The sequence below is a fragment of the Asterias rubens genome, chromosome 2 (genome assembly GCF_902459465.1).
Source record: "Asterias rubens chromosome 2, eAstRub1.3, whole genome shotgun sequence".
NCBI classification, from domain to species: domain Eukaryota; kingdom Metazoa; phylum Echinodermata; class Asteroidea; order Forcipulatida; family Asteriidae; genus Asterias; species Asterias rubens.
Genome location: NC_047063.1, coordinates 24,586,640 through 24,600,282, shown reverse-complemented (window position 1 = coordinate 24,600,282; position 13,643 = coordinate 24,586,640). Strand labels below are relative to the sequence as shown.

Genomic DNA, 13,643 nt, shown 5'->3' with positions numbered 1-13,643 from the left:
CTTTGGAATAATCATTTGATTTTGTTTGCACTACTTTTGAAGGATTTCATTTAACAATCAGAGCTTGTTTAGGCTACACCAGGACATTCTGATATACGATAGGAATTATATATATGCTCCAAAACAATTATTGGTAAAACCGCTGATTTATAAAAACATATTACTGTTGATTTTCTTCCATCCACACTCGAGGCCTCACTCAATGTTGCCACATTATTGAAAAAAAACCAGTATAACTTAAGCATTATTCATTCTTCAAGTAAAAGAAATCCTGATAAAAAATACTCATCGTGAGCATAGTCTTTTAGACTTGTCAATTAAACAACTACATTTATACAAATCCCAACAATTAACTTTTTCGGCACGATAGGTGCCTGAATTAATAAGATTAGCTTGAAGATTGAACGGACTGAATAATACAAACTAATTTATTAGGTCAGTTTGAAATAATCTGTCTTTCACTTTCAGAACTATGCTTACCTCAAAATTATGTTCCTTTTATCTAAAATTATTAGCTTCGAGTGACCGGCATTTTGAAACTGTAACAACTGACCTCATTTCAGAGAAACCAATGGTACCTGACATACCATTGATACGTCACTCATAATCATACATGGAGTGGTTACCAGCGCATTTGCCTATTCGTCACTATCTAAAAAACAAAACTGTATGTGTTTATGGAGTGGCGAGTTACTTATTCGTCAGTATGTCAAGAACCATTTATTAGCCTCTAAAATATTCACCAACTTTATGACTTTATATCTTAAGAAGGAAACATTATTTCTGTTCAAAACCTTCAGAAATGAATTCAGAAGACAAACTAACCCCAAACCTGCAAAAACCCTAGACCCAGTAACTGGGGCGCTGTTAGCCCGGCAGTCCAAATTCCTCCATGAATCCACCGATTTATATGGGGCTAGGGCGCGGTACTCCTTTTTTCGAATTTTGACATTATCGGTCAAACTAGCTCGATCGGTCGAACTAGCTCGACCGATAAAAAAATGTCAACATTCGAAAAAGGAGTACAGCGCCCTGCGCCCCAGTTACTGGGTCTACAAAAACCCCAATTTGCTCAAAATTGCCGATTCACCACTATAAGAAAAACGCGACGAATTGTTATTCATTAATTTGGAGCTTAAACACAAAATGCACTCACCTCTGTTTTCTACAAGATGCACCCGACTACATAATATGGTAAAATGTCAGAGAAAACAAATACCACGAAGGTATGAAAATCAATATAACTTCAGAAAACTTCAGAAAAACATCTCTTCTACCCAACACTAAACCAGGAAATAAGGAAAACCAAAATGGCGCGTCCTGTCACTCCAGGGGGCCGCTCACTCAGACCACCATTTGAAATCAATGCGCTAGTTTTTTTTTTTTTAAGAATCAAAGCCGACACATGGTGTCATTGCATTTACCCCCAAAAATCAAATAATTTTCTTGTTATTAAAATAACATACGTAACTGTAAGACAGTGCTAACTACGTTTTAGAGTAATAAGCAAGCAGGGTACACACAGAACTACTTTATAGCAAAGTGAAAGTCAGTTCCTGTCCGTGATGTGGCGGGAAGCAGTGCCGCGTGAACATATTGACAGGAATGATAGTGAACTTCGGTGACCCGCATAAGTGGTTCGTATGCAAAACAGCAGTGGTAAAAAAATGATAAGAATGAAGCTTTTTTGTAAATGGTTGCGCAATCATGTGATAGTGTATAGGCATATGTACCACAAAAAAGCCCCATTGAAACCAATCGTTTTGAGCCCGTGTCACCAACAGCGGCTGTTAGGCCTCCATGAATATTCGCTAAAGCTCATTCGCATGAAAAAGAGAATCTTCATTCTACTGAACTCCATAATTATAAAACAAACAATATATGATACTTTATAACTATTTATCATGGAAATGGGTCGGCATTGGACCAATAGAGCCACAGCTCTCTAAGCCTCAAGTGACTATTTAATTATCTAACAATCCCCTTATTTCATCCTGATCACGAGGTAGCTGTTTAAGGGGCTTGGATTTAATAAACTGTTGGGGTTTTGTTTTTGTTTTGTTTTTTTTCTCCTCAAACCTCGGCACCTTGCAAACTCGGCACCTTGCAAACTCGGCACCAAGAATGTCGGCACCATAAAAACTCTGCACCGGCCTTTTATCATCATCTTCCCATACTGTGCAGAAACCTCCTCTGGAGTATACTCGCACATTGACTAACAAACTCGGCACCAAGCAATTAAAGTCACCTCGAACTCGAGGAGTCAAGTGGTTAAAAAAATAAAGTAATGTCGTGTACACAATAACAAAAACAAATTTGTTTCAAGATAAGAATTCCCCCGAACTTTCGAGAAAATTTGGGTCCGCCCGCCATGTTCAGTCAACAAGTTTATAAAACGCTGTTTATAGGCTACTAGACTACACGGACCTATAGGCTGAAATTGCGTCCATGTCGGTGAAAGTGCGGCGCCATTTTTGTGTTCTGGGCTTTGAAATTTTTTACAAGGGTTTGTTTAGTTTGGTTGAGGGTTTATAATGGATTGTTGCTTTTTAACAGAGCGTGATTTGCCGATAGCCGCCGGCCGTGGATGGGGGGACTAATTATTTATCGACGGTGCACACTCCTTTCGTCAGTGTTATTTTGTTCCGTCCCGTACTTTATAACGTCGCTTCTATTTACTGGTAAAATTTACGATAACTATATTCCAATAATATTTGTAATTTTATTACTAATAGCTTTGTAACAGGATCAAGCTTGTTATGCGACTATGGTGGGTAACTGGACTTTACATAATAATGAGGTTCACGCAGTGTAAAAATCTAACTTTTTCAACTGGGTGCCGAGTTTGTATTTGTACATGGATTGTGCCGAGTTTGTGGGTGCCAAGTTTGCAAGGTGTCGAGGTTGTAGGTGCCGAGTTAGCAAGGTGCCGAGTTTGCAGGTGCCGAGTTTGCAAGGTTCCGAAGTGACCGGTACCCCAAAAGAAAATCAACACATTCTGAAATGAGCTGATTTAATGGGAGTACAATTTCAAACGAGTTTCCAGAATGAGCTTGGTAAATAAAACGAATGCATTTTCGTTTAAATTGGCCGGGAAAACTTAAAAGGAAAATCAAATACAGGCCTATGAACGGTAAACTGCAAGAGTCTCCTGTCACGCACCGGCCAAGACCAATATTAGGAAAATTGACTGAGTATATATAATGTATCGTAGCCTACCTTATACGGCGTGTCGTGTCCGCTTGCTTCCCGGGCACCTTGGCGGGATTCAAGGGGCGTCTGAAGATCATTGTTCCTCCTTTTGAGATCCCGGACGTGCTTTGGATACTAAAACTGCCCTGGGATAATTTTCCGCACCTCGCCACCAACTTATCCGGCTTAAACTTACTCCCATTCCACTCATTTTGTTCTTACATTAGATGAAGGGTTACTACCTGTTTTGCGTAGCAGTCTCTCCTGTGTCTTTTTACCATCAGGCTAGGATTGCGAGCGTCCATGAAAAACCCAGATAGACCTATTTTCTTCGAGCAAGTTAAAGACAATGGACACTATTGGTAATTGTCAAAGACCAGTCTTCACAGTTGGTGTATCTCACCATATACATAAAATAACAAACCTGTGAAAATTTGAGCTCAATTGGTCATCGATGTTGCGAGATAATAATGAAAGAAAGAAAAAACGCCCTTGTCACTCGAAGTTGTGGCTTTCACATGCTTGATTTCTAGTCTAGACCAGATTTCCAAAAAGGGCTCTAGTTAACTAAGTGAGCGGCATTTTTGAGTAAAAGTTGGTAACATACCTGGTTTAACTAATTTGGGGGTGCTGAATCCGAAAATGGTGGATACCAAGGCTAATTTTTAGTCCTTCACCCTGAAAAATCAAATTTAAAACAATACAGAAACCTAGCAGACGACGGACTTCTCACGTGAAAAATAGTCAGGTTCTGCTGTGGTTCCATATTGATGTTGTCAGGATACCACACAGGGCAGGTACCCGGGTGCAGGTCGGGTATCCGTACCAAACTGTTGATTGTACTGGATAGATCTACAACCAAATTGCACTTTCAGAGGGACCAACAGGTGCTTTCAATGTCATTTTGAAAGTATTTGAGTTCGTGTTTTTTCTAATAAAGAGTTATTTATTATTTGAACATAATTTCTCTGTTGTTAAAAGCACAAACCGTTGATTATTTTCTCTTATTATGTAGGCCTACGCTACTTAAACAGGTAGGCCTACCAGGTGTAGTCTAGACTCAACAATCATACAGAAAATTGTATTGTATATCAACTTTTCAGTGCTCCCTGTTTTTGAATAGGTTAGCTTTTAGTGTTCACACTCATGGCTTGAAATTATCTTACCTGTCAAAAAATTTGATTTTAGAGGATTTTAAAGTAACTCATTTTTCGATTACAATCCTCCCCCGTTTTAGAAAGTATTCTCCACAGTTGACGAACCAATCTAACTGTTGTAGGCTAACAATTGAAAAAATAAATTCCAGTTTGTTTGTTTGTTGGCAGTATAACGCATTGTTAATCGTGTTTGTACACGGACAAATTGCACACAAGAATTGAGACGATAGTAAGATTCCGAAACAAACGACAACAAAATATGTACCCCCTCCATTGATAAAACAATCCACCCCTCTCTTTTCAGCTGGCTGTGAAGAACAAGGAAAAAACAAATATCTCTTTATTCATTATTACCGCTCAATCCACAAGTATAGACTCCTACTTTATTTTTGTATGTCAGCTAGGACGGTTCCCAGCAATGAATCATTCATGAAAGGTGTGCGTATCTTCGATATTAGCAATCATAGTTTGGAGTACAAACTGAGGCAAATTGTTTTGCCAAACAAAAAAGCTTAAGTCAAAAGACTGTTTTAATTTTGGCCAAGTACACCAGACTCTTACTTTGCTTTTCCAGCAATATTTTATTTGGGAAGAACAACAGGAGTTTAAACATTTAAAACTAACTTCAAGAAAAGTCTTCAACCCCCCAGAAATGAAAATAGTAAGTTAAAAATGGACCTAATCGTAAAAATGTCTAATACCCAGTGGACTTCTTTGCAATGTGACAGTATATGATTTTTGATTTAGATGACTCTGTACATGTTATAGTATAGGGTTTAAGTGGATGCTGGAAAGGATGACATACACTGAAAAGAAGATGCCTCCTTGCACCAAGCTGTTGTATGTGTTTCAGTGTTGTTTCAGTACCACAAGGACCTTCTCCGGTATACTTATATCATAATATAACATAAAATCAGGTTAATTTTAGGAAAAACACAATTGGATTTTGGGAAATATCAGCTTGAATGGAATGCTTTGATGCGTCGATTCCGTAAAGGCATTTTTGTAATGTCATGTAACTGTATCTCCCCAAAGGAAAAAACATGTTTGTAACATTATATGTTTGCTTATCAGTTTCCTGAGTGCTAGTCCATCTGCATGATGATTTGTGTTTTTTAGCAAGTCATTATTCAATCGAATTGCAATGTGTTGTGTACTATTAATTCTGAATTTCTTTTATAGAAATGTCTCTGTAAGGACCGGGATGGGAGCCCAAATATTTGTTTATAATTTATATACATTGGGTTATTTATTGGACATAATATTTAGTGACATCAAACTGAAACACCTTAAAATATTGCTTGATTTTCGCACTCTAAGTATCTTGAACTATTCTGACCCCAAAAAAGCTGACATACAAAAATAAAGTAGGAGTCTACACTGATGGATTGAACGGTAATAATGAATAAAGAGACATTTGTTTTTTCCTTGTTCTTCACACCAAGCTGAAAAGAGAGGGTGGCTTGTTTTATCAATGGAGGGGATACATATTTTGTTGTCCTTTGTTTCGGAATCTTACTATCGTCTTCTTGTGTGAAATTTGTCCATGTGTACAAACACGAACAATGCGTTAAACTGCCAACAAACAAACAAACTGGATTTTTTTCAATTGTTAGCCTACAACAGTTAGATTGTGGAGAATACTTTTTAAAACGAGGGAGAATTGTAATCGAAAAATAAGTTACTTTAAAATCCTCTAAAATAATTTTTTTTTTTGACTGGTAAGATAATTTCAAGCCATGAAGTATCATTGTTGAGTCTAGACTACACCTGGTAGGCCTATTTGGTTAAGTAGTGTATATAGGTCTACATTATAAGAGAAAATAATCAACGGTTTGTGCTTTTAACAACAGAGAAATTATGTTCAAATAATAAATAACTCTTTATTAGAAAAAACACGAACTCAAATACTTTCAAAATGACATTGAAAGCACCTGTTGGTCCCTCTGAAAGTGCAATTTTATTGCAGACCTATCAAGTACACTCACAAGCTTGTTACGGATATCTGACCAACACCCGGGTACCTGCCCTGTATGGTATCCCGACAACATCAATATGGAACCACAGCAGAAACTGACTATTTTTCACGTGAGAAGTCCGTCGTTTGCTAGGTTTTCTGTATTGTTTTAAATTTGATTTTTCAGGGTGAAGGACTAAAAATTAGCCTTGGTATCCATCATTTCCGGATTCAGCACCCCCAAATTAGTTAAATCAGGTATGTCACCAACTTTTACTCAAAAATGCCGCTCGAAGTTGGTTTTTTTAAAATCTTGTCTAGACTACTAGACGGGTGTAATTTTCCAAACGTCCGAGCATCAATCTTGAAAAGTCCCGATCTCTCGGCAAATAGTACCATTTATTTCAGGGCCCATATTGTCCTCCAAAATACCTCAAGTTGGGGGTCAACAACCCCAGGTCACAACATTGGGCAAACCATTACACTGTATCCCATTTCTTGGGGTTTCAAATCTGTCTAGAATTATGGTATTTTGAGGGCTATTATACACATAATGAATGTTTATGAGTGCAATGGTGCGAATATGTTCATGAGTTGAAAGATGGAATGTTCTATTCAACGAGGCGGAGCCGAGTTGAATGGAACATTCCAGCTTTCAACGAATGAACATATTCGCACCATTGCACGAATGAAAAACATTCATTATTTGTTTTATATAACATCCAAGTAGAACTTTGTCATTTTGATTGAAAGAAACAACTTTCAAAACAAACAATTTCAACTGTAGAAGCCGAATGCTAGTAATTTTACTATGCCTTCTTGCAGTAACACCTGCTGCGTTACCAAAGACACGCGCACGCAGTGATGTTTTTACTCAGCTTTTTCGTTCCATCCGAAAAGTACCATTGCACGCTGGCAGCGTGCCAGCGTGCAATGGTACTTTTCGGATGGAACGAAAAAGCACGGCGAGTGACTCAGCGTGCAATGGTACTTTTATTTGCTATCACGTGACGGACAATCCTCCAATCAAATGGCAAGGATCTGCTTGGGTGTTATATAAAACTATTTAGTGGTGTGCATCCTTGTGGTGAAGCAGTGTGAAAGTACCCCGTAAGTTGGCGAGTGTGCGGGGGTGTGGGACAAACGCACACTCAAAAACGGATTATTACAAAATTGACACTTTTAAAATGGTCTTGATTACAGCATGGTTTTATTATTATAAAATTGCAACTATACATCAATATTCCTAAATTCCTTCAAGTCTCTGTCTTCAAAACAATCAGTTGAGGTGTACAAATCTCTTTGTTAATACTAAACAATGAAGCTCTGATTTCTTAATACCAAATAAACTTACATTTTTAGGATGGCGCCCCGACATTTTGTGGATGAGGCGAGGCGAGGCGCGGCGCGGAGTGAACAAAACTTTTAAATTAGGTTTTCAACTACTTTCAATTTTGAAAAGTTTTCAGCTGACTCCATGTGATGGTTTTGTTTTACTCAGATATTGGGTGGGATGAGGAGTATTCGGTTGCCAGAGTGTGGATTGTTTTCTCAGCAGGACCACAGAACCCAGTCACTTCAATTTCAATTCAATTTTAATTCACTTTATTATCCACGATGGGAAATTCATTTCGGCCTTTTATACAAATTTACAATTTGCACATTGTGTATACTCATCGCACATCGGTGTAAGGGTCACAAGTCATGGAATATTGTAGTTTTACCCCAGCCCACGCCGGGCCCGATTTCATAAAGCAGGGCCTAGTTTCATGAGTTGCTTTAGCCCAAAAAGTACCCAGGCACATCATCATGCTTACCAGAATAAGATTACCAGCCAAACTACCATGTCACAAGTGCAATTTGTTACTGGTATTCTGCTCATTTCTGCTTAGCGGAAATTGTTAAGCAATGTTTATCACAAAGTACTGTTCAGCAAATGTCCTTGCTCAGCAAGAAATGAGTGAGGAAGCAGCAACAAGTGAGTCTTAATGTAAATTTGGTTGGTTATATACTTGTTTCTGCTAAGCGAGATTTATCTGGTCTTAGTAAGGTTCTGTGCTTAATGGATATATGAAATTGGTACCAGAAGGAAGTTCCTAATCTATTTGGGGGGAAAGAATTCTCAGCCAATAATATCTTTTTCTTTTTATAATAACTGTATTTCAAGACAAACTGAAACATTTTAGGGTAGTTAGAATTATTCTTTTAAGGTGTTTTTCCCCCTTTTTTCAGGTTAAGGTTTTTTATGTAAAGTAATCATAAACAAAATAAATCCACAATGGATATTAATTACAATTCGGAGTATACTTCCCTTTAACAAAATGATTTCCAGAGTAACAAATGAAATTGAATATAACACTCAAGTCAACAATGGATTCTGGCTATGGTTTAATTTTAAAACCAGAATTAAACAAGTTTCGAAAAAAAAACACAGAACAAATTTTGGCTCAGCTTGTGCTTACTTTTTTTCAAAAAACATCGGGTTCCAATTCTTACTTTCAAAACAGACCGATTAAATTTTTACACTATAAGTCACTGTTTTTTGGAGGAAACTAAAAAGTTATATAATTGGTGAATAAACACCTCCCCAAATCAGGTACCCAATGAAAGACGCTCACTCGTCATAACTTGCATAATTTAAGCAGCGTGGGAAAGTGGGCATGCATTAACGGTGGTTTGAGTTGAGATTTGACCAAATCAAATTATACTTCCTCTTTTCTCTTTTGAAAATTTAAAGTGTATACGTCGCACTAATAAAACCTTAACACAGACACGTGATAGATAATGTGACTAGAACATCACATCATGTGACTTTTGCAGTTAAACTAATAATGAGGTGTGCACATGAGCTGTCTGTACATTTACAAACGGAAAACTTTACGAACTAAAAATTTAGCATGTGACTGTTTCCGTATCTGCGTGATATAAGCTAAAATATGTTAAAATTAACTATTCAAAACTAAACATCACTTTCATCAACACGGTGCAGATGTGAACCCTGCACCAATGAAAGCACCAATGATCTAATCCACTCCAGTATGGAGATCACACCTTCATGACCTGAACTAGATCTGAACCCTGAACCGCTGCAGCGAGAGTGAGAGTGACAAATTTGTATCTCCGACAAACCGAACTTATCAGCTCCATTTGGAGAACCCCCAATTTGTTGGCAATCTCAATTGAATTCAAATTCTAAACCATTGCAATAAATGCTATTTTTTATTATTTGCAAACCACGGTACATAAACAGGGCTCCAACCCTGGACCAATGCAAATTTAGAATATTCATAAGTACCTCAGATACAGACACTGGATTTGAACCCTGGAGCATTGCAGAACAAACTCCTCCGGATTCACACCCTGAACCATTGCAAACTAAGAATAAATAACCAATGTGCACAAACTGGACATGGATTCGAACCCTGGACCATTGCAATATAGGATATTTATAAGTAACCCAGGTACAGAACTGGAACTTGACTCGAACCCTGCACCAATGCAATACATGATATGCATAATTAACCGAGAATTGGAAATTGAACCTGAACTTAAACCCTGGACCAATGCAATTCAGGACATGTTTTTTAAGTAACCGAGGAACAGAAACTAGATCCGAACCATGGACCATTGCAGTGACAGTTCTTAACAAAGCGATAAAGCTTAAGACAGGAACTAGTATACTATGAGTGTTATGTACTATGAACTATTTAATACTTCAGTCTGGTTCTACAATCCACAGTAGTTGCCTAGCTCAGTGCAATCTAATGGTTGAATGGTATGTGCAGACTTCTTGGTACCAGAGAAGAACTAATTTTCATGTACAGCATGAAACGATAGTTACAAATTAAACAATACAAAGTCTGATATATATATAATATATATATATATAATAAGTCAATTAATAAGATCTTAAAATAATGTGTCTAGGTTAAGAAGCTATATGGACATTATTTTACAACATAAGAACAGAAGAATCTCAGTGTACTTAAAGAGGCTATCCTTTCGAAATAATCAACTACATCCACAGCCATTACCCATATCAAAATTTTGGCAAAACAGAAGTCGACATTAATCTGCTCTGAAATTTCAGTTTCATAATTTTATTTAAGTAACAGTATCGACCAACCCAACAGTAAAATTACTTTTCAGAATACAAGGAAAATTTGCTTTTAGAAATGTTTTGCAAAATCAGTGCGCTTTAAAGACAGAATATTACTTGGAATTATTGGTACTGGTACAAATTTGATACAAATGCACGTTATGATTTAAATCTTTCCAAAACCTGAACTTGTCTTTCCAACAATCACAAAGTAGATTGACCTAAATTTACATGGGCCCCTTTTTCATTAAACTGTACTCCCAGAAACTTGCTAAGCACAAACAAAATCTTGCTTAGCAGAAACGGGTTACCAGCCAACATTCCATAAAGTTTATACTGTTGCCATCGGTACCACACTTTTGGGGGGTTATTGCTAAGCAGAATTTTCTGGTACACGGCTTTGTGAAATAAAGCCTGGCTTCAGACTCATAGAGCTGCTTAAGCAGAAAATAGTGCTTACAGATTTCCTGCCAAGGAAAAATGAGCAGGATACCAGTCACATATGGTGTATGTGGAATGGTATTTAGTTGGTTACCTCGTTCTGGTTAGCATAATTTGTGCTTAAGCAGCTCTATGAAATTGAGCACCGACCTCAGACATTGGATCTTAGTAGAAGCGTTTGGCAGCATACATAACACAACCTTTCCATCCTTGACGTACTTCTGAGCATGGGCACACTTCCACGAACAATGGGTTTACTTGGAAAGTCTGCTGCCACCTACTCAAAAAGGGGAAGAGGGGAATTCTTTTGCAAGATCGCTTACATTAGAAAGAATTTCAAAATAAGTTCATGATGCCGAAAACCCAAACCTTGATAGTTTCCTCACACACGGGTAAAATCTTGCAATGAGGTTTCTTACACGAAATCCCAGTGCTTATTTCAATTATTCAAATAGGCAGTTAATATACAAATAATGTATAGGAAAACAATCATTGATCGCATAAAAGAAGATCAATGATTTCTCTTAAAGAAATGTTTTTCTTCTTTCGTTTTTCGTCGTTTTTTTTTTTAACAAAGACCATACATGTAGGATCCATCATTAAAACATGATAAAAAACATTAAAATATTCTCATCGAAAAAACTCCTATTTATTTTGTACACTGAAAGTTCTAAGATTTTTTTTGATTTTTTAATAGTTTTATTTAGTTAATTATTCGTTTGCAAACGTTTACCACAAGACAACCATCTTTCTTTCCAGCACACACACACAAAAAGTCAGCGTAAAGCTGCGTTGGAATCAAGCGACTCTGGCTACTGCTAGAGCCATTGGCTGCATTGACAACAATGGAGTATGGGACTCTCCAGCAATGTAGTCACAGCCACGGACGAAGCCATTAAATCACACATGGCATGAAGTTAAAATGAAGCATGGGTCCTTTGGTTTTTTAGACTGGTGCCTGTGACCTACATGAGGGTTGGTTGTCGTACCATCAACATCAGGTACTATAGATGAGCGTCATCCAAATAAACAAATACAAATGTACTTAATCACTGATAAATGAAGTTAGAGTTGCATACCCAGGACTTCCAAGCCTTACCGTCTGCCATGACCCTACCCTGAGGTTTAAAAAATGACGTGAAGAACATGAAAATGATTCTTCAGAATAGAATGTGTTTTCCTGACGTCAGGAAAAAACAGAACCTCTGCTAAAAGACTGCTCACAAAAATATCACCAGGCTTAAGATTTTTTTTCTTCCTGTAAAGGCCAGGCAGTTTTTGTCCATGGCGATAGGGTACCTCAGTGAAAGGGCAGTTTGCCACAAGGATGAATGTCAAAACCTTATTATACAAAAAAAGATCACATCTTGAAGAGTTTCAAACATTCTATTGGTTCAAAGCCACAAGGTCATATCGCAAAGCCTTTGGTTTCAAAGTGTAAAACAAGGAATGTTACAAAAAACACACACAAAAACTGATACCACCTCTTGAGCAATAACAAAATGATGCACAAAAGGTTCCATCATAGTGTAACGATCCAGTTGCTCCAGCACAACAGGTTTGATAACTCTTCCAATCTCAAATAAACTTCTTGTAAGAATCCAGGCGCCAGAAATAGGGAGAGGGTATGAAATGGAGATGAGCCAGTGCAAAAAGACGGTGCTCAAGAAAAAGGGTCCTTGCTGAATCACGACTTGACGTCTTGCTCTTTGACGCGTCTCTTCAGTAGTAGCGGGTTGGTGGCGTCCGTCATGTCCTTAATCTTGATCTGGTCGTAGTTGACTCGCATCGTTGCCAGCGCGTTCGTCATCTCATCCTGGGTGTGGAAATTTACAATAATATTAACTCTATTACTGTGTTTGACCATTGAATATAATTCAGTATGGTTTTGAGGGATAGACACACTGCTTACAAAATATCATGTAAGGAACAGGTTGCCATGGATCAGTCGAGTTGGTCTTTAAATAGCGTTTGTGACTGTTTGTTATAAAATGCATATTGTTAAAAATATGTTTTAAAAGTAGAATACAATGATCCACACAAATTTGCCTCAAAATTACGTGGTTTCCCTTTTACTTTGCAAACTCACACGGTCGGCCATTTATGTTGAGTCCCATAATTGGCCGGCCGACCGTGTTAGTCGACGAGGTAAAAGGAAAACCTTGCAATTTGGAGTAATACTTGTGTGGATAAATTTATTCTACTTTTAAAATTTCTTTGTTGTCGCGGGAGGAGAACATACGGAAACTGTAGAATATAATGATCCACACAAGTATGCCACGAACTTGCATGGTTTTTCTTATAAGTCGTGAACTAACTTAGGGGTGGCACGATTGGCTTGTGCGTAAACCGCTCCCCTCTCACCAAAGTGACCCGGGTTCGATTCCCGGTATGGGCCATATGTGAGTTGAGTTGTGCGTTGGTTCTCTGCTGTGCCACAAGGGTTTTCCAGACTATCCGGTTTTCCTCCCTCAGGAAAAAATCAAACACTTTCGATCTTGGCTGTGCTCCATGGTCACAATGGGTTGATGTGGCTGGCAGCTGAATGCGCCCTTGCATGCCTGCTTCTCGAACACGTTGTAGCCGCGTCATTCGCAATTCAGCTCTAGCTGCGAGTAAGGACGATTAGCCCCCCAAATTATTATTAACACGGCACGCCATTTTGTGGAATAAAATTTTTGACTCCATAAAATGACTGACCGTGTTAGTTCGCAAAGTAAAAGGAAAACCGTGCAATTTCGAGGCTTATTTGTGTGGATCATTGTATACTACTTTTAAAGCTTCTTTCCAACCAGGT

At 37.9% G+C, this 13,643-nt stretch overlaps 1 protein-coding gene across 4 annotated transcripts in view; it reads right to left on the bottom strand.

Annotated features, from left to right (window-relative positions):
* Positions 1 to 7,494: 7,494 nt before the first annotated feature.
* LOC117305016 (MAP kinase-activated protein kinase 2-like) overlaps positions 7,495 to 13,643 on the bottom strand; it is a 39,702-nt gene continuing 33,553 nt past the window's right edge. For all 4 annotated transcript variants that reach the window (XM_033789714.1, XM_033789730.1, XM_033789723.1 and 1 more), the window contains one exon: positions 7,495 to 12,662. In XM_033789714.1, the coding sequence (XP_033645605.1) occupies positions 12,534 to 12,662 (129 nt within the window). In that variant the 3' untranslated portion in view covers positions 7,495 to 12,533. The remainder of the gene's footprint in view (positions 12,663 to 13,643) is intronic.